The sequence below is a fragment of the Grammomys surdaster genome, unplaced genomic scaffold, assembly GCF_004785775.1.
Source record: "Grammomys surdaster isolate TR1022 unplaced genomic scaffold, NIH_TR_1.0 211, whole genome shotgun sequence".
In the NCBI taxonomy this organism is placed as follows: domain Eukaryota; kingdom Metazoa; phylum Chordata; class Mammalia; order Rodentia; family Muridae; genus Grammomys; species Grammomys surdaster.
Window position 1 is genome coordinate 4,258,193 of NW_021604656.1, and position 21,042 is coordinate 4,279,234.

At 40.1% G+C, this 21,042-nt stretch overlaps 1 protein-coding gene across 10 annotated transcripts in view; it reads left to right on the top strand.

Moving 5' to 3' along the window:
* The window catches only part of Nsd1 (nuclear receptor binding SET domain protein 1), a 117,885-nt gene that overhangs the window by 76,499 nt on the left and 20,344 nt on the right, over positions 1 to 21,042 (top strand). For all 10 annotated transcript variants that reach the window (XM_028772039.1, XM_028772036.1, XM_028772034.1 and 7 more), the window contains 4 exons: positions 3,195 to 3,318; positions 16,013 to 16,213; positions 16,895 to 17,074; positions 18,771 to 18,927. In XM_028772039.1, the coding sequence (XP_028627872.1) occupies positions 3,195 to 3,318; positions 16,013 to 16,213; positions 16,895 to 17,074; positions 18,771 to 18,927 (662 nt within the window). The remainder of the gene's footprint in view (positions 1 to 3,194; positions 3,319 to 16,012; positions 16,214 to 16,894; positions 17,075 to 18,770; positions 18,928 to 21,042) is intronic.

Below are 21,042 nucleotides of genomic sequence, written 5' to 3' on the forward strand. Positions count from 1 at the left end.
TGCTGCATAGTGAAACCCTGTCTTTGAAAAAGAATGTTTTCTATATTTGGACTAGCTCTCAAATGCTGTTTTAATCTTGAAAAGTGGTTATGCATTCAATTAGTTATTGATAAGATAAGTCAGAGTGAAAATACATTTTCAATATTTGCCAAACAGTGTGGTGCCCACATTTAGTACAAGCACTCAAAACACAGAGCCAGGTGAGTCTTTGAGTTTGAAGTCAGCATAGTTGTCTGCATAGTAAATTCTAAGCCATTAAGGGCTATACAGTGAGACCTTGCCTTAAAAAATATTTCAAGGTGGGTATAGTGGCCCACATCTGTAATTCCAGTTCTTGGGAGGTATGCACAGAATAAAGTTGATGGTCATTTTAAGCTGCAAGAGGGGCAGGAGAAGTGGGTACTAAGGTAACCCTATAGTCCAGGCTTGCAGGATGATGTGATGTCTTGATACAATTCGTTTGTAGCACTTCTTTCTCAAGTATACAGTTCAAAGGTTAAATCCTGTGCTTGTCCCAATTAAGGGATTAAAATAAACCATGTAGTTAATTTGAAAAATATTCAGTTTGTACAGTAATTGACATTTCCTATTTTAAACTGAGTGTGAATTTGCTTACTGTATAAAAACTGCCATTGACCCTTTTAGCTTTTATTTGGGAGTAATAGATAATAGAGCAGTCCAATATTTGAGAATAATTTCTACTACATTAATGTCCTTAATTTGGCTACCTTTCTCCCCAACATTTTCCTACTTGTTTATTTAGGCTTAGCTAAAACCTTTTGTTTCTTTGAGCTCCCAACCCCCATCCCCAGGACTGGGTTTCTCCTTGTATATCCCTGGCTGCCCTAGAACTTTGTAGACCAGAGTGGCTTCGAACCCAGAAGTCCACCTGTGTGTGCCACTGTGCCTGGCTGCTTCTTTGATTTCTTATAGATAGTAGATCTTGGTTTTGATGGACTCATCTAATTGTATAGATGGAAAATATTTTTGGACAATTTTGTTAGAGTTTTGTGATGTGTACTATACAGCAGTTGATGACCGGGTCTGTACTAAACATGTATGGATTTATTTGGTGGGGTACACATATTCTATGTGTAAGTGTGTTTTGTGACTGTGTGTTTGTGTGTGTGTATGTATGTACATATATGTATGTATATATGTGTCTATGCATGATGCAAGCCAAAAGTCCAAAGTAGGGTGTCATTCCTCTGGAGCTGACCACTTCCTTTTTTTTTTTTTTTTTTTTTTTAAGATAAAATCTGACTATGTATCCCTGCCTGGCCTGGAATTTAATTTATAGAGAATTTAACTCATAGAGATCTTGCCTCTGCCTCCTGGGTGGCTGGGATGAAGCTCTACACAGCTATGCAATGTCTAGCCTTGTCCATTTTGATTTTTGATGCAGGGTCTTTCCCTGGAATCTACCACTTATATTTAGTTAGGCTGATTGGCCAACAAGAGTGAGGCAGGAATCTGTCAGTTTGTTTGGTGAGTGCCGGGTTTACAGGCATGCACTTCCGTGCCCAGCTTGTTGTGTGGGTTTGGGGATTGTACTGAGTGCAAGCACTTTCCTAACTGAATTGTGTACTTGGCCTCAAACAGACTCCTTTGTTGTTGTTTCTTGAAAAACAGAGTATAACAACTATTTACTGGCATGTACACTCATATATGTTATAATTTAAAAGTGCTTTAAAATATACAAGAGAATTGTGCATACATATACTATGCGTTCTCTATGTCATTTTGTATGGAAGGCTTGGATGTTCACAGATTTTATTATGAGGGTGTCTTAGTTGATAGTATAAGGCTTATTTTTGTTTTAGTATTTTGTTGCTGATCATTGTGTGGATACAAATGGAGTAACAAGCAAAAAACATTGGGAATTTCCAAGGTTTTCATATTAGAGATTCATTTCATAAGGGTCTTCCTCTCTTTAGTGAAGCCATGCCCTATGCCATTGTCTCAGTCTGTAATGGCTTTAATGGGATCTCTCCCTTGCCTTGGTCCGAAAGCTTTATGTTTGGTTCCCAGTGAGAGGGATGGGGGAAGAGATGGGGTGCGAGGGTGTTATTTGTTTGTTTGGTTTGGTTTTTTGGTTTTTTTTTTTTTTTTTTTTTTTGGTGAAGTAATTTTAGATACATCTTTTCATATTTTGGAATTGTTAGGATCCAGAACCAGCTGATATTACCTCCTACACAGCTTTCTGGTTTATTTTCTACTAACACTAACCAGTTGTAGGTAGGAATCTTTTTAAAAATGAACACCTAAGGTCAGCCTTTAACAAAACTCCCCAATGGTACATCTTTGCAATTAGAATAAAGTCCGAAATTATGGCCCCTTGTGCCTTTTTAAAATGTCATTTCCTGCCAGATAGGACCTGTTTTCACTTTAGTAAAGTAACAATGGCTTTCTTTGGTCTCATTTTCCTACTTGTGGACTTTGTACTTGCTACCTCCCTTTGTCTTTTTACACACCTAACTTGAACGTCCAGAGCCTGATCTAAGAGATCATCCATTGTTCATCAGCAAAGCCCAGGTAGCTGGCTTACCATTAACTTATCTCTTTACTGTGTTATCATTAGTGTTACTTATCAACTGGACGGGACCTGGAATCATCTCCATGCACACCTCTGAGGGATTATTTATTTTTGGTCTTGATGATAAGGGATATTATCTTGATTACGTTAATGAAAGTGGGGGGAATTTGCTCACCATGGATGGTGGCATTTCATTCGCTGAGATTCTAGATTGACTTGCTGTCTGACTCCTGATTATGGATGATATGTGACCAGCTGCATCTAGCTCCTGCTACCTTGACCTCCCCACCGTAGTAGAGTATATATTAAAACTGTGAGCCATAATAAACCCTTTATTGCTTAAACTTCTTTTGTTGGGGTGTTTTATCACAGCACAAGGAAAGTAAGATATTTTGTTTTTCAGCCGTTTGTTTGTATCCTCTCTTTCTCTGTGTGTCTGTCTGTCTGTCTGTCTGTCTGTCTCTTTCTCTGTCTCTCTGTAAAAACCAGAGATGATCTTGTGCCTTGCACTCAGGAGATAATTATAAATATTAGTTGAATAAACAATGGGATTTCACAGGTTTTGGAAAGATATTTAACTTTTGATTTCATGAGGACTCTTCATTTGGGAATTTTCTAAATTCTATCTACAGGTATATTTGTTTCTTTTCCTTAACAGAACTGTGAGAAACTGGGTGAGCTGTTGTTATGTGAGGCTCAGTGCTGTGGGGCTTTCCATCTGGAGTGCCTTGGCCTAACCGAGATGCCTCGAGGAAAATTTATCTGCAATGAGTGTCGCACAGGTAAAGTAGATAAAATCTCAATTGGAATTATAAGGATTTTAGGAAAAAGATGTATTGAAGAGGCCACTTCTGACAGCAGTGAGCTTGCTGCATGTGTAGATGTGTGTACTAGAAGATCCCAGCCCTCAGAACATGTGACATGACGAATAAACTAGTATGAGGTAGTTCAAAGAAACATATTGGATATGTATTATTGGGTATTTAAATTACAGTGTGATCAGTGATGAAAATATTGTGGTTTTAAGAAGGAAAGAAATTGGGGTGTAGAGAGATGGCTCAGAGATTAAGAACACTGACTGCTTTTCCAGAGATCCTGAGCGCAATTCCCAGTAACCACATGGTGGCTCACAACCATCTGTAATGACATCTGATGCCCTCTTCTGGTGTGTCTGAAGACAGCTACAGTGTACTCACATACATAAAATAAATAAATCCTTAATAAAATAAAATAAGAATAAAGATTAAAAGTTTGTCAGGGCAGTGGTGGCGCACACCTTTAATCTTAGCACTTGGGAGGCAGAGGCAAGTAGATTTCTGAGTTCGAGGCCAGCCTGGTCTACAAGAGTAAGTTCTAGGACAGCCAGGGCTACACAGAGAAACCCTGTCGAAAGAAAGAAAGAGAGAGAGAGAGAGAGAGAGAGAGAGAGAGAGAGAGAGAGAGAGAAAGGAAAGAAATGATAAGATAGATAGATTAATGTGGCAGATTGGGCTTGTTGGTACCGTTTATAAACCCAACAATTGGGAGGTAGCCACACAATTGAGAGTTTTGAGGTCAACCTGATCCACAAATCAAGTTATGGGCCAGCACTAGCTATACATGATGGCTGTTTAAAACAAACTACAACTGGCTAGGGAAAGGGGTTGAGTGTGGAAGAGTTGGATGAGGGAGATGAATGTGATGAAATCATTCTCAAACTTCTGAAAAATCGTCGAGAGAAAGATCATTTGAGAGACTTATGGTTGGGACAAACAATGGAAATGATCTACTAAGAGCAGCATAGAAAGCAGCAAAGCAATCAGGCATGACAGTGTAGGTCTTCCACTGCACTTCCGGGTTCTCACTGCTCCAGCAGCTGCAGTGTGAGGAGGAGCTAGTGATGGAGATACCACCAAGATGTGTGATCAGCAGAGACTGGTGTGGCAGGTCAGTGAGGGTGGTGTTATTTTGCAATGTGAAGGTGTTTGACTAACGGTAAAGAGCTGCATACTACACTGGGCTGAAGTGTAAACATATCTTCTTTTTGATTTAATTCAGTGAATTGAGGTAGTACCTGAAGCAGATATTTGAGAGTCCCAGGGAAATCATTTGCGTGTAAATAAAGACCTAGTGTAGGGGCTGGCAAGATGGTTGTGGGGTAGGGGGTGGTAAAGTCACTTGACCCAAATTCTCATTGTCTATTTGGTTCCTGGGACCAACATATTGGAAAGAGAGAACTGACCTCCACAGTATGCCATTGCATGCTCACACACACATACTCAGAATCAATAATGTTAAAAGTAAAACCTTAGAGAATGGCATCACCCTAATCTTAGAAAAGACTTTGAAATTTGCACCAATAATTCATATTTGCCTTGTGATATCTTTATCAATTGAAAATGATCTCTGAATAAACTGACATCAAGGTCAAGCTCTTCCTCTTTTATTTTGAAAATAAAATTTTTTTAAATTTAAATGAGAGGGAGGAAAGTTGCACATAAATAGTATGTAGTCATTTCTCTGTGCCTCAAGTATGGTAATGGTATCAGGGGAGCATCTTCCTCCCTTCTTCTCATCCTTCTCCATGCCCCATCCTGCTACTCATACCACAGCCCCAGCTTGCTTGTAACTCCAGGCACTCTTCCTACCCTGGACGCCTGAGCACTGAGCCTATATGGATGAACTACCATTCTTATCCAGTTATTCTTAAAATAGGTAGAATATACATAGCATACAGTATGGTAGCACATGCTATAATCAGAAGGTTATGAGTTTACAACCTGTATGGGCTTGCATCTTGGGATCCTTTTTAGGTTTTTTGTTTGTTTGTTTGTTTGTTTGTTTTGTTTTTGTTTTGTTTTTGACACAGGGTTTCTCTTTATAACCCTGGAGTAGACCAGGCTTGCCTCAAACTCGAGAGCTGCCTGCCTCTGCCTCCTAAGTGCTGAGATCGAAGGCATAGGCCACCACACCTAGCAAGATCCTTTTTAATGTGTTTTGTGTCTGTGAGTATGATTTTCTTTTGTTACTCTTAAATTTATTTTATTTTGATGTTTATGCCTGGTGGATGGGTAGGCCAAAAAGAAAATATCAGATACACTAGAATAGGGACTTAAAGATTTGAGTTGTGAGCGTTGTGTGGATTCGGCCCTCGGGGAAGGCTACTGGTGTTCTTAACTGCTGAGCCAACTCTCCAATCCTATGAGATAATTTTTTTAAAAAGGGGGGTGAGGTGTGATGGAAATTGGCAAGATGGCTCAAGCCCAAAAATGTAGGTACCTGTCTCAGAGCCTCAAGACATGGTGCTCAGGACCCAGGTGATGGAAGGAAAGAACTGACTCCTGCAGGTTTTCCTCTGGCCTCTACCAAACTGTGATGATGATGATGGTGTCTGTGCTAGGAGAGGTAGAACACTCATGAGGCAGAGGTGGGTGGATATCTGAGTTTGAGGCCATCCTGGTCTATATAGCTAATTCTAGGCCAATCAGAATCACAGAGTAAGACCCTGTATCACAAAGGTGGAAGTATACAGTTTGATATGTTGTGTTGTGATATTTGTATTTGTACATATATGCCTGAGAAATCATAATTCAGCATAATTATTAACTACCTATATTGTTGCTTATATCATGGCTCATTATCCTAATCTCAGAAAAGACTTTTCCATTGTTGAATAGTTTTTAATTGTAGGTATTTACTACTTTTCTTTATCTATTCATGTATTGATTGACATTTGGGTGTTTATGGTTTGGGCTTTTTTATTCTTAAAGATTTATTTATTATATATGCAATATTCTGCCTTCATGTATGCCTGTGTACATTAAAAGAGGAAACCAGATCTCATTATATGGATAGATGATTATGAGCCATAATGTGGTTTCTGGGAATTGAACTCAGGACCTTTGGGTAGAACAATTAGCGATCTTAATCTCTCTGAGCCATCTCTCCAACCCCAAGCTTATTGTCTTTACTTTTGGATGAATATGTACCTGAGTAGATGTGTAAATTATGGTATAGCTTTGACTCACTAGAAACTGCCAAGAATTGGACCATTTTGTATTCTCTTCTGTGGTGTCTTAGGGTTTGATTATTCATCAGTTATCAGTATCATCATCATCATCTTCTTCTTCTTTTTTTTTTTTTGGTTTGGTTTGGTTTTTCGAGATAGGGTTTCTCTGTGTAGCCCTGGCTGTCCAGGAACTTACTCTGTAGACCAGGCTAGCCTCGAACTCTCGAACTCAGAAATCCTCCTGCCTCTGTCTCCCAAGTTAGTATCTTCTGTTTTATTGTGCTGATAGTTTATGGCAGAGTCTCCTGGTTTAATTTGCATTTAGTATTAAAGCTGGCCATCTTTTCTATTTACCACCTTCTGTTCAAGCCACTTGAGCCGTGAAGATAGGCTTTTCAAAATAGTCTCCCAGTTCATAGGTTAAATTTTTATTTTGTTGTGATTTTTTTTTTTTTTTTTTTGTTTTCTGAGACAGGGTTTCTCTGTATAGCCCTGGCTGTCCTGGAACTCACTCTGTAGACCAGGCTGTCCTCGAACTCAGACATCCGCCTGTCTCTGCCTCCCAAGTGCTGGGATTAAAGGCGTGCACCACCACTGCCCGGCTTGTTGTGATTTTAAACAGTCGCATGTAGCTTTAATTCCACTGTGAGGTTCAGGGTGACCTTGAACCTCCAGATCCTCCTGTGTCTAGTTTCTAAATGCCAGGATTGTAGGCGTGTGCCACCATACTTAGCTTCAACTTACAGGTTCTTTTTTTTTTTTTTTGAAAAATGTAAATGTTTCTAATTGTAAATTTTAATCTTTTTAAATGATTCATGTGTATTTGTTTGTGATTATATGTCTATGTAGATGTTCTTAGAGACCAGCAGCAAATGTCAGTCTCTGAACTGGTAATATAGACAATTAGGAGCTGCTCAGTACGGGTTCCTGTGGAAGGGCAGCAGCTGTGTTTAACTGCTGGTCGTCACTCCAGCTCCGTGCCTCTATTTTAAAAATTATTAATTAACATATTTATTATACATTCCTATGGGCTGCAATGTGCTAGTTCCACATGTTATCTTGGTGTGATCAGTTTAAGGTAATGAACATACCTATCCTTTTAATTATTCAGCATTTCTTTGTTGAATTCCCCTCATTTGGATCTTTTAAAAATTTCAGATTAAAAATAACTTGTGATTACCCTGCTGTGTAGCAGAGCATTTATTCTCTCCTGGTTATACCTTGATATTTTGTTGATTAACTTCATCCCAGTTCTCCAAGTCTCTGTAAATGCTTGTAAATCCCCTACTTTTGTAGAGGTGCTGTTTTCAAATTTTTATTTTCTATACTATTGTGTATATTATGTATGTGAGAGAACTCTCATACATGCTGTGGTATTGAGTATGTAGGTCTGAGGACAATTTTGTAGAATCTGTGTATTCTGGGGATCAAACTCAGGCCATTAGACTTAACACAGCAAGTAGTGTTACTGACTGAACTATAAATACATACCATTAAATACTAGGACACAGATAAAACTAAACTATGTTTTTGCCACAGAAAAGCTTGAGGTATTCAGAACCAGTGGGTGTTCATATCTTCTTACAATCCCAGAGCTCAGGACAGAGCAGAGGTGATTGTCAGAGAAGTTCGAGGCTATCCTAGGTACTTTGACTCAGACACACATTTAAATAACTAAACTAGAGAAAAACACTTGATCATTTAAATTCATGTATGTTGGTTGGTCTTTCTTTTGTTTACATTTGTGGGTTGGTGGCATGTTGAGATAGGATCTCACTGTGTAACCTTGGCTGGCCTTAAAATCTCTAGACCAGGGTATGTTAAAACTCCTTAAATCCTGCTGCTTCTGCTGCCCAAGTGCTAGGATTAAAGATGTGCTGTTTCGCCAGGCGGTGGTGGCGCACGCCTTTAATTCCAGCACTTGGGAGGCAGAGACAGGTGGATGTCTGAGTTCGAGGCCAGCCTGGTCTACAGAGTGAGTTCCAGGACAGCCAAGGCTATACAGAGAAACCCTGTCTCGAAAAACAAACAAAACAAAACCAAAAAAAAGATGTGCTGTTTGGTTTTGAGTTTTGATTGTTTTGTGGGTGCGTGCGTGCGTATATTTCAAAACTAGGTCTCTCTATAGCCCGGGCTGACTTTGGCTTCATCAAGTAATTCAGGATAATCTTAAGCTTCATGAAGTCCTCCCCTCAACTCCAGTGCCAGGACTATAGCTATGAACTATATAACTGCACGCCGGGCTGGTCTTAGCTGTTACGCATCAGGTTTAAACCTCACTCCAGTGTTGGGGCAGCCGTCTGGGATTTGTGGTCAACCCTCACATAGACAGTGACCTTGAGGCCTCAAAGAAGACAAAACACACAAAAAGTTAAAATGGATAGATGGATGGATTGATGGATGGGTGGGTGGGTGGGTGGGTGGGTGGACAGACAGGTGGGGTGGGTGTGTAGGTAGGTAGATCGATCTCAAACCAGCTATCCAGACAGAACAATCAGAGACATTATCTCTTTTTCTATTGCCCTAAGCCCAGTATCATTAAATTCGGGGTTAACATGAACTTCAAGCCTTGGCTGTGATGACAGACACTAGCTAGCTCCCATCTCTTCATTGTCCTCTGTGGTGTTCTGTAAGCACTAGAGCTGTATATGCTTTATCGGGACCTGTACTTCAGGAGGCTGGACCTTCCATCCACTTCCATTCTGTTTCTCACTTAATTTCAACCTTATCTCTAGAATTATTTACAAATCTCATTGCAAGAAATACCCTAGTCCTTGGCTATGGGTGAACCTCAAGAGAAGATAATATTGTAGAGAGGGTTTTTGACAAGGGTAGAACAATTCTGAATTAATTACTCTGCGTTTTCTTAAATAGGTTAAATAAAATCTAAATTGGCAAACTCAATTTCAAGTCCCGAGTATCTGAGAAACAACCTCTGTGGGAATTCGTTCTCTTAGATCTCATTGATTCTAGAACAGGGTTAATCCACTCTGACCCATCTCTGTCTTACCTGTTAACACATTCACTAAGTTTAGGCAGATAAAACTATGGCTAGCCACACTTAGCTGTATTAACTTGTTCCTGGGATTGTTACGGAGGGATCCCTCCTGTCCATCTCTCAGTGACTGCCAAACAAAATGTTGTTTCTCATCTTGTGGTTGGAATATGTTTAATACAGCTGCCAGGCACAGACCTTCTGCTACAGAAATTACATATGACATGGACCCTGCTATCTCACTAAGTTGTGATGCCTTGTCTTTAGATCCATGATCTAGACAGAGAGGAGCAACCTGTGCAATAACACATGGCCTGGAACATTGAAGGATTCAAATAGTATTTTCCTTTTCTTTTTCTTGAGTATTCAGTAGAGGTTCAAAAGAAAAATAATGGTCTTCAGGTTCTCCTGCAAAATATTTAGAGATGGCCTTCTCGCCTCTTTGCTGGTTGTTTCTTCCAGAGTGAAGAAGCAGTTTCGTTCGGAGGTAGCTTTTGAGGCTTGTGCCCATTACCATGACCTAACCATGAACCCAAGATCTCTTCAGATGTTCTATAAACAAAATTTCTCTGATTCAGAAGGCCTAAAGCCAAAAATGTTAGCACAGGACCTTTGAAAGCTGATTTCAACCCTAGGCCAAGCCCTACCCCTCCACCAGAGCATTGGCTCCAGTGCCATGACAGAGATGAAAGAATCATGCACAATCTTTCCCAGATGGAGAGGATTCTGGACATTATGTCAGTGCAGAGAGATCATATAGCAAAGCTGAAAAGATTTATTTAAAACTAGAAGCACTGGTTTTAATGGAGATTGGGATGAAGAAAAAAGTGTGTTATTTACACTTTTTGCTTTCTGCCTGTATCATGGATGGGATGTTTCTGAGAGTGCTAGAACAGGAGAAGAAAGAACAGAGTAGATTTAGGCCTGCATCTTGTACTGTCCTGTCCTGCTGACAGTGCTGTGGAGCACGTATGAGAAGCTATTCTTTGAGATAAAACAGCACAGCAACCATTTTTTTTCTTTTTTTTTTTTTAAGTTTTATTTATTTGTTTCTTTGTTTATTATGTATATGAGTTCTGTAGCTGTCTTCAGACATACCAGGAGAGGGCATTAGATCCCTGGTTGCTGGAAATTGAACTCAGGACCTCTGGAAGAGCATTCAGTGCTCTTAACCACTGAGCCATCTCTCCAGCCCACAGCAACCATTTTTAATGAAAAAATATTTTTAAATTACATTGGGCCGGGCGGTGGTGGCACACGCCTTTAATCCCAGCACTTGGGAGGCAGAGGCAGGCGGATGTCTGGCCAGCCTGGTCTACAGAGTGAGTTCCAGGACAGCCAGGGCTATACAGAGAAACCCTGTCTCGAAAAACAAAAACAAAACAAAAAAACAAAAACAAAAAAATTACATTGGGCCATAATCTTTCCATCAAGCCATGGTGATTGGTTACTTTTTTTTTTTCCAATGAAAGTTTTTCTGGTATGTTCCTCAACTCCTCTGAGCTTGATCAAATGCTTTGGCTGACTCCTTAATAGCAGTACAGACTGAGATGTTGTGGGGATTTTATTGTTATTGTTTTGGTTTGCTTCTTCTACCATATCTTAGTTTTGTGTCTCTCCCGCCAGTCTAACACAGTCAGACAGTTGTTCCACCATCTTCCTCCCTGCCTATCTCTGCTACCACTGCCTCCAGTGCTGTGGTCTGCTCTTGCTGCTTGAGGATTGGTGGAGGGCTTATCTCATCATCCATAGCTGGGGAGCAGAGGAGGGGAGGGGCATGCTGTAGTGATAGTGTAACACAAAAGCATCAGACATATAACTCCTACCACTGCCGTAAGCACAGTCATCCTCCTGTGTTCCATGTGACTGTCTACCCCCACCCCCTCAGTCCTCTTCATCTGCCCTGACCTTACAGGTTTCTCCCCTAATTCTGCCTTTCCCTGTGAAACCATGTGCTGACACTTAGTTCTTTTTATAGTTCCTTTGTTAGAGATATTGTTAACAAATACTCCTGTTGGTTAGGTTATCTTTTCTCTGTATCCACTGTTTTTTTGTTAGATGTTTTCAGTTTGGGTTTTTTTTAGGGGGGCAGGGTGGTGGTGTTGGTGGTGTTGGTGGTGTTGGTGGTGGTTGGTGGTGTGGGTTTTGGTTTTATTTCTTAGTCATTTTGCAGCCTAACCAGTTCTAAAACTGGCTACAGTCTTCCTCCTTTTGCCTCCCGTAGACTAAGATTGTAGGTGTCAACCACCATGACTAGCTTCTTGTCATATGTTATAAACTGGTTGACCTGCTTTCTTTGCTCTCTATTGTTAGACTGTCATCCAAAATGTCCTTATTCAGACCTACATTGTACTTACTGTTGTAGCGGTCTCTTCACCCTTCTCATCCTGTTTCTCCTTTGGGTTTTTCTTTCTTGTTTTTGAGTTGGAAGCTTACGGTGTAGTCTAGGCTAACCTTGAACTCATGCCTTTCTCATCCTCTGCATGCTGCTCTATCAAATATGGTAGTTTTCACAGTCTTTTGGCAGAGTCTTTGGAATAGTAGTTTGTGGTCCAGGGTTGGCGGGGAAACTTGGGGTTTTGGTGCATAGTAGGCCAGCTCTATCTGTCTTATGAGACATCATCTCAGGATGGCTACAAAATTCTCAGTCCTCAAAGACTCATCAGTATTGTTGGCATTTACCCAGTATGCACCATTGTTCCTGGCTCAGGTTTTGTATTTGTGTGCACTTATGACTATGTCATATCTGTAGATCCCCACAATGGCCAAAATTGAATGTCACTCACTACAGCTGGAATTATAGGCCGTTGTAAACTGCTTGATGTAGATGCTGAGAACTAAATTTATGTCCCCTGGAAGCGTAGCAAGTGCTCTCAACCTCTGCGCCATGTCTAGCCTCAAGGCTCAGGATCACTGTATGTAATATCATGTTACATATAAACAGGGGCAGAGTTTGGCTTGGTGATTCATTTAGATATATTTTACTTCATTTTTTTCTAGTTCTCTGAAGAACTTTTCTTTTTTCTTTTTTGTTGTTTTTGAGACAAGGTCTAGCCCTGGCTGGCCTGTAGCTTGCCATGTAGACCTAGCTGGCTGTAAACTCCCTGGAATTTGAGTTACAGATGGCAGTGAGATGCCATATGAGTGGTGAGAATTGAACCCGGATCTTCTGATGTTTTTTCAATTAATATATCTTCTGTGAATTTTATAATTTCTGTCTTGTCTATGTTTCTTGTCGTCTATGTTTCTATACATAGTTTATGTATATATTGTATTTAGAAGTAACTTGTGCTTGTCATTTGAAGTATAGAAAAACTTTTAATTTTTCCAGAACTGGAACTTAGGTTCAGAGTGAGTTAGATTCCGAGTCTTCTGCAGGCTAGGCACTGTATCACTGAACCATATCTTTAGCCTGTGGCTGTATATTTTACGTGCTTCCTGAAAGATACAAAGTAACAAGGTATTATTTCCTTCCTTCCTGGATCTCCTGGTTTACTGCAATAGAGTGAGTACCTTGTTGCTCACGCTGGTCTAGTTTAGTAATGGCAGTCTATACTATCCTGTCGCTTCTTTCTTTCCTTCCTTTCTTTCTGTGGGGTGGTTCTTTCCCCCAAGACAGGGTTTCTCTGTAACTGCTTTTTCTTTACAAATACATATTTTAATTTTCTTTCTTAAATTTTATTAACTGAGTGATCTCAGTATTTATGGATGGATGTTTTAGTTAAGTGAACTCCTATTTTATAGGAAATGTCAAGGTAATATTCGTGCTCAGGTTTGCTTTTCATTGCTGACATTCCCCTTCCTCTGCATCTCATGGTGTTCTGTCATCAAAGCAGGTTAGCTTCTTTTCTTCCCCTTCCCTCTTTTCTTTTTTCCTTAACTTTTCATTATGGACATTCAGCAAGGTAGAACAAAAGTAAAGCGTTCGCATGTGTTTGGCCAGGAAGATGACTCTGTCAATGAAGTGATTGCCACGCAAACATAAGGACCTGAGATTGGATTCCCATCATCCATGTAAAAGTCAGGCATGGCAGTTTGTGTCTATAATCCCAGATGGGGGAGGCAAAGACAGGCAGATTCCTGAACCATCACTATCTAGACAACCGACTGGCATCAATGAGCAACACTGTCTCAAAAAATAAGATGAACGGGGCTACAGAGATGACTCTGTGATAAAAATGATTTCCTGGTGCTCTTTCACAGAACCTGAGTTAGGTTCCCTGCTCCAACACCAGCAATCCACAAATGCTTGTAACTCAAGTTCCAGGGATCCAACGTCTTCTGGCCTCAGTAGGCTTCTGTATGTGCACTAGCACAAGCACAAGTAGATAGTGACTTGAGGAAGACATTCCGTTTCAGCCGTAAATTTCGCTTTACAGACATGTCCACACAGAAATCGTCTACAAGGGCTCATTGAATGTCAGTCACTGCTCAAGTCTTCTAACAGAATTTTAGCAAGAAACTCCCATGTTTTCAATAGTGAAGTGAACTCCTATGTTCATTTTCATATTTTTCTATTTGTCTCAAAGATATTTAAAACAAAAACGTGACTCTGATAGTTTTAATTAGCTTGACGAAATGTAGAATTATCTGAGAAGGATAAGAATTGTGCTGGTCGGGGGCTGGAGAGATGGCTCAGCGGTTAAGAGCACTGACTGCTCTTCCAGAGGTCCTGAGTTCAAATCCCAGCAACCACATGGTGGCTCACAACCATCTGTAATGAGATTGGATGCCCTCTTCTGGTGTGTCTGAAGACAGCTACAGTGTACTCATCAATAAAATAAATAAATAAATAAATATTTAAAAAAAAAGAATTGTGCTGGTCATTTAATCCTAGTGCTTGAATGGCAGAGAGGTAGGCAGATCTCTGTTCAGCTCTCAGAATTCCTCAGAAAGCTTCACAGAGAATTAGTTATCTAACTATGCTTGGCCTGGAGACGTGTCTGTAAGAGATTGCCTTAAATTAATTAAATTGATTGGGCAAAATCTAGTCTAAAGTGGGCATCACTTTTCCCTGTATCTCACTCCTGTGTCATTTAAAGAAACAACCAAATTTAGGCACACATACGTTCATTCTCTACTCCAGACTGGACGGCACCATGACTTTCTGTAGTGGTAGACCATAATCTGAAATTGTAGGCTAAATAAACCCTTTCTTTCATAACTTGCTTTGTTAGGGAATTTTGTCACACAAACCAGAAATAAAACTAAGATACTATTTGATGTTTTTGGGGGTGCTTGTAGAAGGAGTGAGGTCTATCTTTTCAGACACACAGTTTACTTTTTTGGTTTGTTTGTTTGTTTGTTTGTTTCTGGCTTTGTTTTGAGGCATGGTCTCTCTATGTAGCCTTGGCTGTCTTGGGACTTGCTTTATAAACCATGCTAACCTCAAATTTACCTGTCTGCTTTCTGACTGCTGAGATTAAAGGTGTGTAAAGCTATATTCAAAGTTCTTTTTTGTTTGTTTGTTTGTTTGTTTTTCAAGACAGTCTCTCTCTATAGCCTTGTAGACCAGGCAGACCTCAAGCTCAGATCCACCTGCCTCTGCCCTCCAAGTGGCTGAGTTTAAAGATATGGCTAGCACATGTTTAAGCCAGTCTTTCTCAATGGGACCTGGGGCTCGCCATTTAGCCTAGACTAGCTGACCTTCAGACCCCAGGGATCCTTCTGTTTCTGGCCCTGTAATGCTAGGATCATAATATCATGCCACCATACCTCTCTTTGTAGATGAGTGCTTTGGATTGAACCCAAATCCTTGCCCAAAGCAAAGGTATCTTTTTATGGCATTTTAAATCAACCAACAAAGCCAAGTGTGGTATAGAGTATGCCTGTAATCCTAGCACTTGGAAAGTGAAGGCAAAAAAATTAAGAGTTGAAGGTTATTTTCTATTAAATAGTAAGTTGTAGGCCAATCTGAGCATCATGACTCTGTCTCAACAAGAAAGGAAGGAAGGAAAGGAAGAAAGGAAAAGAGGAAAAAAGGTGCCTGTTATATACAGTTTTGGTTTTACTATTTTATTTCTCTTACTTGGCATTTGTAGTCCTTATCTTGCCGTGCTTTCTTTTGTTTGTTTGGTGTTGGTTTTTTGATCATTTATGTGTTGAAGCTTTGACTGTGGGAGTTAGTGGGAGTTAGTTCTCCAACATATAAGTCCCCAGGATAGAGAAACACTTATGCCTACTGGGACCTCTGGCCATCCCCTTGTTTCCTGTATTTTCTACAACATAGTTGCATCTAGAGCCTGAACTTGACCAAAATTGTTTCTCTTTTGACAGGAATGCTTGGTAGATGGTATACTACACATCCTGTTACATCATTCCAATAAGCACATATCTGTTTAGATTGTCCACTTATAAAGAAAGATACTAAAGTTGTTCATTTTTTTAGGGCCAGATGTTGTCAGTTTGGTAAATTTTATACAGCACTTCACTAACACCTAGATTGAGGTAGAGTCTTGTAAAAGTATTCATTTGTTGCCTTTTTCTTTCTCAGGAATCCATACCTGTTTTGTATGTAAGCAGAGTGGAGAAGATGTGAAAAGATGCCTTCTACCTTTATGTGGGAAGTTTTACCATGAAGAGTGCGTCCAGAAGTACCCTCCAACTGTCACACAGAACAAGGGCTTCAGGTGCCCCCTCCACATCTGCATAACCTGTCATGCTGCTAATCCAGCCAATGTATCTGCTTCTAAAGGTATGGATTTTTTTTTTTTTAATATAAACCAATCTAATTATAAGAGTAGAGTTACTTTGGCAGTAGTTATTTTCAAGTGCATCCTGGAGCATTTCTTCACAGCTTCAGGTAAAGTAGAAACACTGTGGCCTAGGGAGTGATGGGTTTCCATCTTAGCATGTTGCATTCCATGGAATTTCCAGTGATAGTTTACAATAGTAAGTTAGCGTAGGATTATGTTTGCAAACATATTTTATTCAGTGCCTTTTATATATTCTTTGAATTGTTGCTACTGTATAGACTGATTGAAGTAGCTTGATGCTGGTGTTTAGTTGCTGCAGTGCATTAGGAGGTCCATGTGGAAACAGCATCACAGAGTTTTCAGCAAATCTCAATACCCCATTTCATTCCTTTTGATTTGGACTTATTCCCGGTGTTATTTCGTGGCAGTTGTCTTGTCTCCTTGCTGAGGCAGCTGTATTTATAGTTGTACAGTCTGACTCCTACTGAGGACTAGCACAGAGCTCCCCTCTTACCCTTAGTAGTGGGTTACATGTTTAAGAGCCATATTTTTTTAAGTGGTCCTTCTATTTGCTGACAGTATTCCATGCTGGCAAATAGACTTGCATGATGTACTTTGTTTTCCTATGTAATTTTTTACACTTGCTCTTCTCCCCATTTCCCTGTTTTCCATAAATGTAGGTCGTCTGATGCGCTGTGTCCGATGTCCTGTGGCATACCATGCTAATGACTTTTGTCTTGCTGCTGGTTCAAAAATCCTTGCATCTAATAGCATCATCTGCCCTAATCACTTCACCCCGAGACGGGGCTGCCGCAATCATGAGCATGTTAACGTCAGCTGGTGTTTTGTGTGCTCAGAAGGTAAGATGTGATTTCTGATTTTGAGTGTTTTTAAAGGGATTATCCAGTGTTTTATATTTGATTTGTATTGCAGTGAATATATGCACAAGTTAGAGGAATTGGTTTTCTCCTCTATCTACCATATGGGTCCTGGATATCAAACTCAGGTCATCAGACTTCCCTCATTTCTCTGACCCTGACATAAGGTCATGCTTATGTAGGAAGCCCATATGACCACTGAGTCGCCTCTCTGGTCTCTCTTGTCTCCTTGGTAACTTACAACAGATGGGGCTTGGAATATAACTTACTGTTCGAGTGCTTGCCTAGCATGCCCAGATAATTTGGTTCCATGTGAATTGGTGTCGTGCTATACACATAATCTTTGCCATGTAAGTCTGTATATCATGAGTGCAGTGCCAGAAGAGACCAGAAGAAGCTGTCAGATCCCTTGGAACTAGAGTTAACGAAGGTTGTTAGTAAACATGTGGTTGCTAGGGAACGAAACCCTGATCCTTTGCAAGAGCTTTGACTCACTGAGCCTTCCTTCTGAAGAAAGCTTATTTTATATATGTATATTTTATGACAGGGTCTATGTACAGGTTTGGCTATCCTGAAACTGGCTTTGTAGACCAGACTAACCTTGAACTCACAGAGATCCACATGCTTCAACCTCCATAGTGCCTCCAGACTGAGGAAAGTTTCTAGAACAAAATAGAAAAACAAAAGCATGGCCTATGAAAGCTGTTCTAAACAGTTTTAATAAGAATGTGATGGCAAATGGAGGCTATTGTAAGTTATGAACAAAAGACCTCATGTATCGCTCAATAGGGATGCCAAACACCCTGCTTAGAAGTGCTTTGTCTGATGTGATTCCCCTCTGCCAACAAAGCTAAATATTAAAGATAACTATTGGTGAAACTGCCAACTTCTGAAAAGTTAGGTTTTTTTGGGGGGGGGAGGGGGTCTGTGTGCTAACTATTCATGTTCCAGGTACTCCTGGGTAATTTGTTACCTTAGTTCTCAAGAGTGTTACTGTTCATTATAAAATGTTACTGGTAAGGAAATTAGATCTCAACAAGAAAAGTGAATTCCTGAAGTAATAGGGCGTAGGAGCTTAAAGTCCCCTCCTGTCACCAACTGAAACTTGTTACAGCCACACAAGCATGATAACTTGAGTTCAGATTCTCTTGCTCATGTAAAAAGCAAAGCACATTCCTACAGCATAACATTGTCAGGTAAGAGACAGGCAGATACCGTGAGATCATTGGCTAGCAAGCCAGCCTAACAGAATAGATGTGCTCCCAGTTCAATGAGAGACCCTGTCACAAAAAAATCAGGGAGAAAGTGATCAAGGACTATATCTAGCACTGACCTCTGACCTCCACATGCACGTAAAACATAATGTGTGCACACACAAAACTTAACTGTGCTTTTTTATACTTTGGGCTCTATTTGCCATAAACAGTCTTAGAAGGGGAGAAGATGTTTGTCAGTCATCCTTGTGCATTTTCATCTCATCGCCTCATCTGAAAACCTGATTGAACCAGGAGCTCAGGGTTGTTAGAGCAGGTCTGTTTTTGCAGAAAAGTTCTTCTGCATGTTTCACTAAGTAAGCCTTTACTAGGGTTACAAATAATTGGCTAGGAGCTGAGCAAAGCCATTATTGCTGGGACTTTGTAGCCTTGTGATCTAAATGCGAGGTTTTTTATTCCTGTAGGAGGCAGCCTTCTGTGCTGTGATTCGTGCCCTGCTGCTTTTCATCGTGAATGCCTAAATATCGATATTCCTGAAGGAAACTGGTATTGCAATGACTGCAAGGCAGGCAAAAAACCCCATTACAGGGAGATTGTCTGGGTAAAAGTTGGTCGATACAGGTGAGTAAGCAAAATGCAGGGTGACACCTTTTCTCTCATCATCTTCTAGTTCTTGTGTTCTGGTAGATAGTTAACTTTTAAAATGCTCCTCATGACAACACTGCCACAAAACAGCCATGTCCCTCAGGTCATACATTGTACATTGTGAAATAAACACAGGATAAATACTGGGGGAAAAAATGTTTTTCATTTCGTCATAGTAATTTCTACCCCAATCAAATTTTTTCCTCTATAACAAAAAATTAGATGATTTTTAGTTCTAGGAGTAGTATGTGTGTGATGTAGCAAATTCTTTTTTTTTTTTTTCGAGACAGAGTCTCTCTGTGTAGCCCTGGCTGTCCTGGAACTCACTCTGTAGCCCAGGCTGGCCTCAAACTCAGAAATCCACCTGCCTCTGCTTCCCAAGTGCTGGGATTAAAGGTGTGTACCACCACCGCCCGGCTAGCAAATTCTTTACTGAAGTAAAATAAGTCCATGATATCATAAACGAGAGGCATTGTTAACATTTCAAAGTATTTACCTGCAGCTGTGATCCTTATCACCAAGTAACTGTCCATAGTTCATACCCATTGCTCCTTCGGCTTTTGTTTTTCAAGTGTGATTGAACTGGGAATGCATAGAAAACACAATACAAAATGTGCTTTTCTTTGTTTGATTTTAAACCCATGATCCCGTGCGTTTACCCAGTCAACATGAATAAGTTCAATATATAACAAGGGCTCACTGTGGTTATTATTTAGCAGGTTTTAGAAAAGAAGCTGTGCCTTTAATCCCAGCATTTGGGAGGCAGAGCCAGGCAGATTTCTGAGTTCGAGGCCAGCCTGGTCTACAGAGTGAGTTCCAGGACAGCCAGGACTACACACAGAAACCCTGTCTCGAAAAACCAAAAAAAAAAAAAAAAGAAGAAAAGAAAGAAAAAAGAAAAGAAGCTGTGTGTGTTTGTGTGGTACACCCTGTATTCCCAGCACTTGGGAACCTGAGGCAAGAGGGTCACAAGTTCATGGCCAGTTGTGGCTGTGTAGTGAGACCCTATATTAAAACAAGCAAAAAAGGATATCTAGAGAAAAGTTTGAAGTTATTGACACAAATAAATGATAGATGTTAGAAGACAGAAATATTAATTAGCTTGGTTAGATAATTACCAGGAGTTCTATTTTAGTTTTTTTTTGGTTTTGTTTTGCTTTTGAGTAAGAGCCTTAATCACGTAACTGTAACCCTGGGTGTCAACAGACTTGATGTGTAAACCAGGAAGGTCTGATTGAAACTGATAGAGATCCGCTTGCTTTTGCCTCCTGAGTTTAATTCCCTCTTGGGTTTAAAAGTATGTGCCTCCAAACCCAGCTGAAAGGTTTTTCCTTCAGGTCCCAGATTGTCTAGTGTGCTGCCGTTGATGCCCGTGATATTGATCATTCTTGTTTTCCCCATATTTTCATTTCTCTTGTTATAATTAATTTTTATAAATTTGATTGTGTATGTGGATTTGTGCATGTGAGTATAAGTCCCCTTTGAGACCAGAAACCTGGGATCCTGTGCATAGCCATGGTTGTGAGACCCCTGTAGAGCAGCAGTACATGCTCTGTCACCACTATCAGATTCCATCTTGTTGTTGCAGAAAACCCTTCAGTGGACATTATAACTATTTGTGTACTATAATTATTTCCTTAAACTAAAATAGCTAATTCTAAGACATTATTTATATATCTGAGTGGATCTGTTATTTCAGGCTTCTGAGACATTCTCCTTTGTATTGTTGGTTTGTAAAATAGCCCATGGGTTGAAAGCTGAGGATAATGGCAGAATGAACAAAGTTCTAGCTGGGCAAGTAAGAGGACTAACCTTCAGAACTTAGCACCCTCATAAATGTGAGGCAGGCGTGTAACCCACCTGTGGTCTTTGAGCTTGGTAAGCAGAGATAAGGATCCCCGTGAGAAATTGGCTAGCTAGACTGGAAAAAAACTGGTGAGCTCCAGGTTTAGCGAAAGAACCTCACTCAGTAAATAGGGTGGACAGTGAATCTGAAAAACACTGTGTTTTGTTTGGGACTGTATATACATGTGCACACTATACACATACATACATACATACATACATACATACATACATACATACATACAT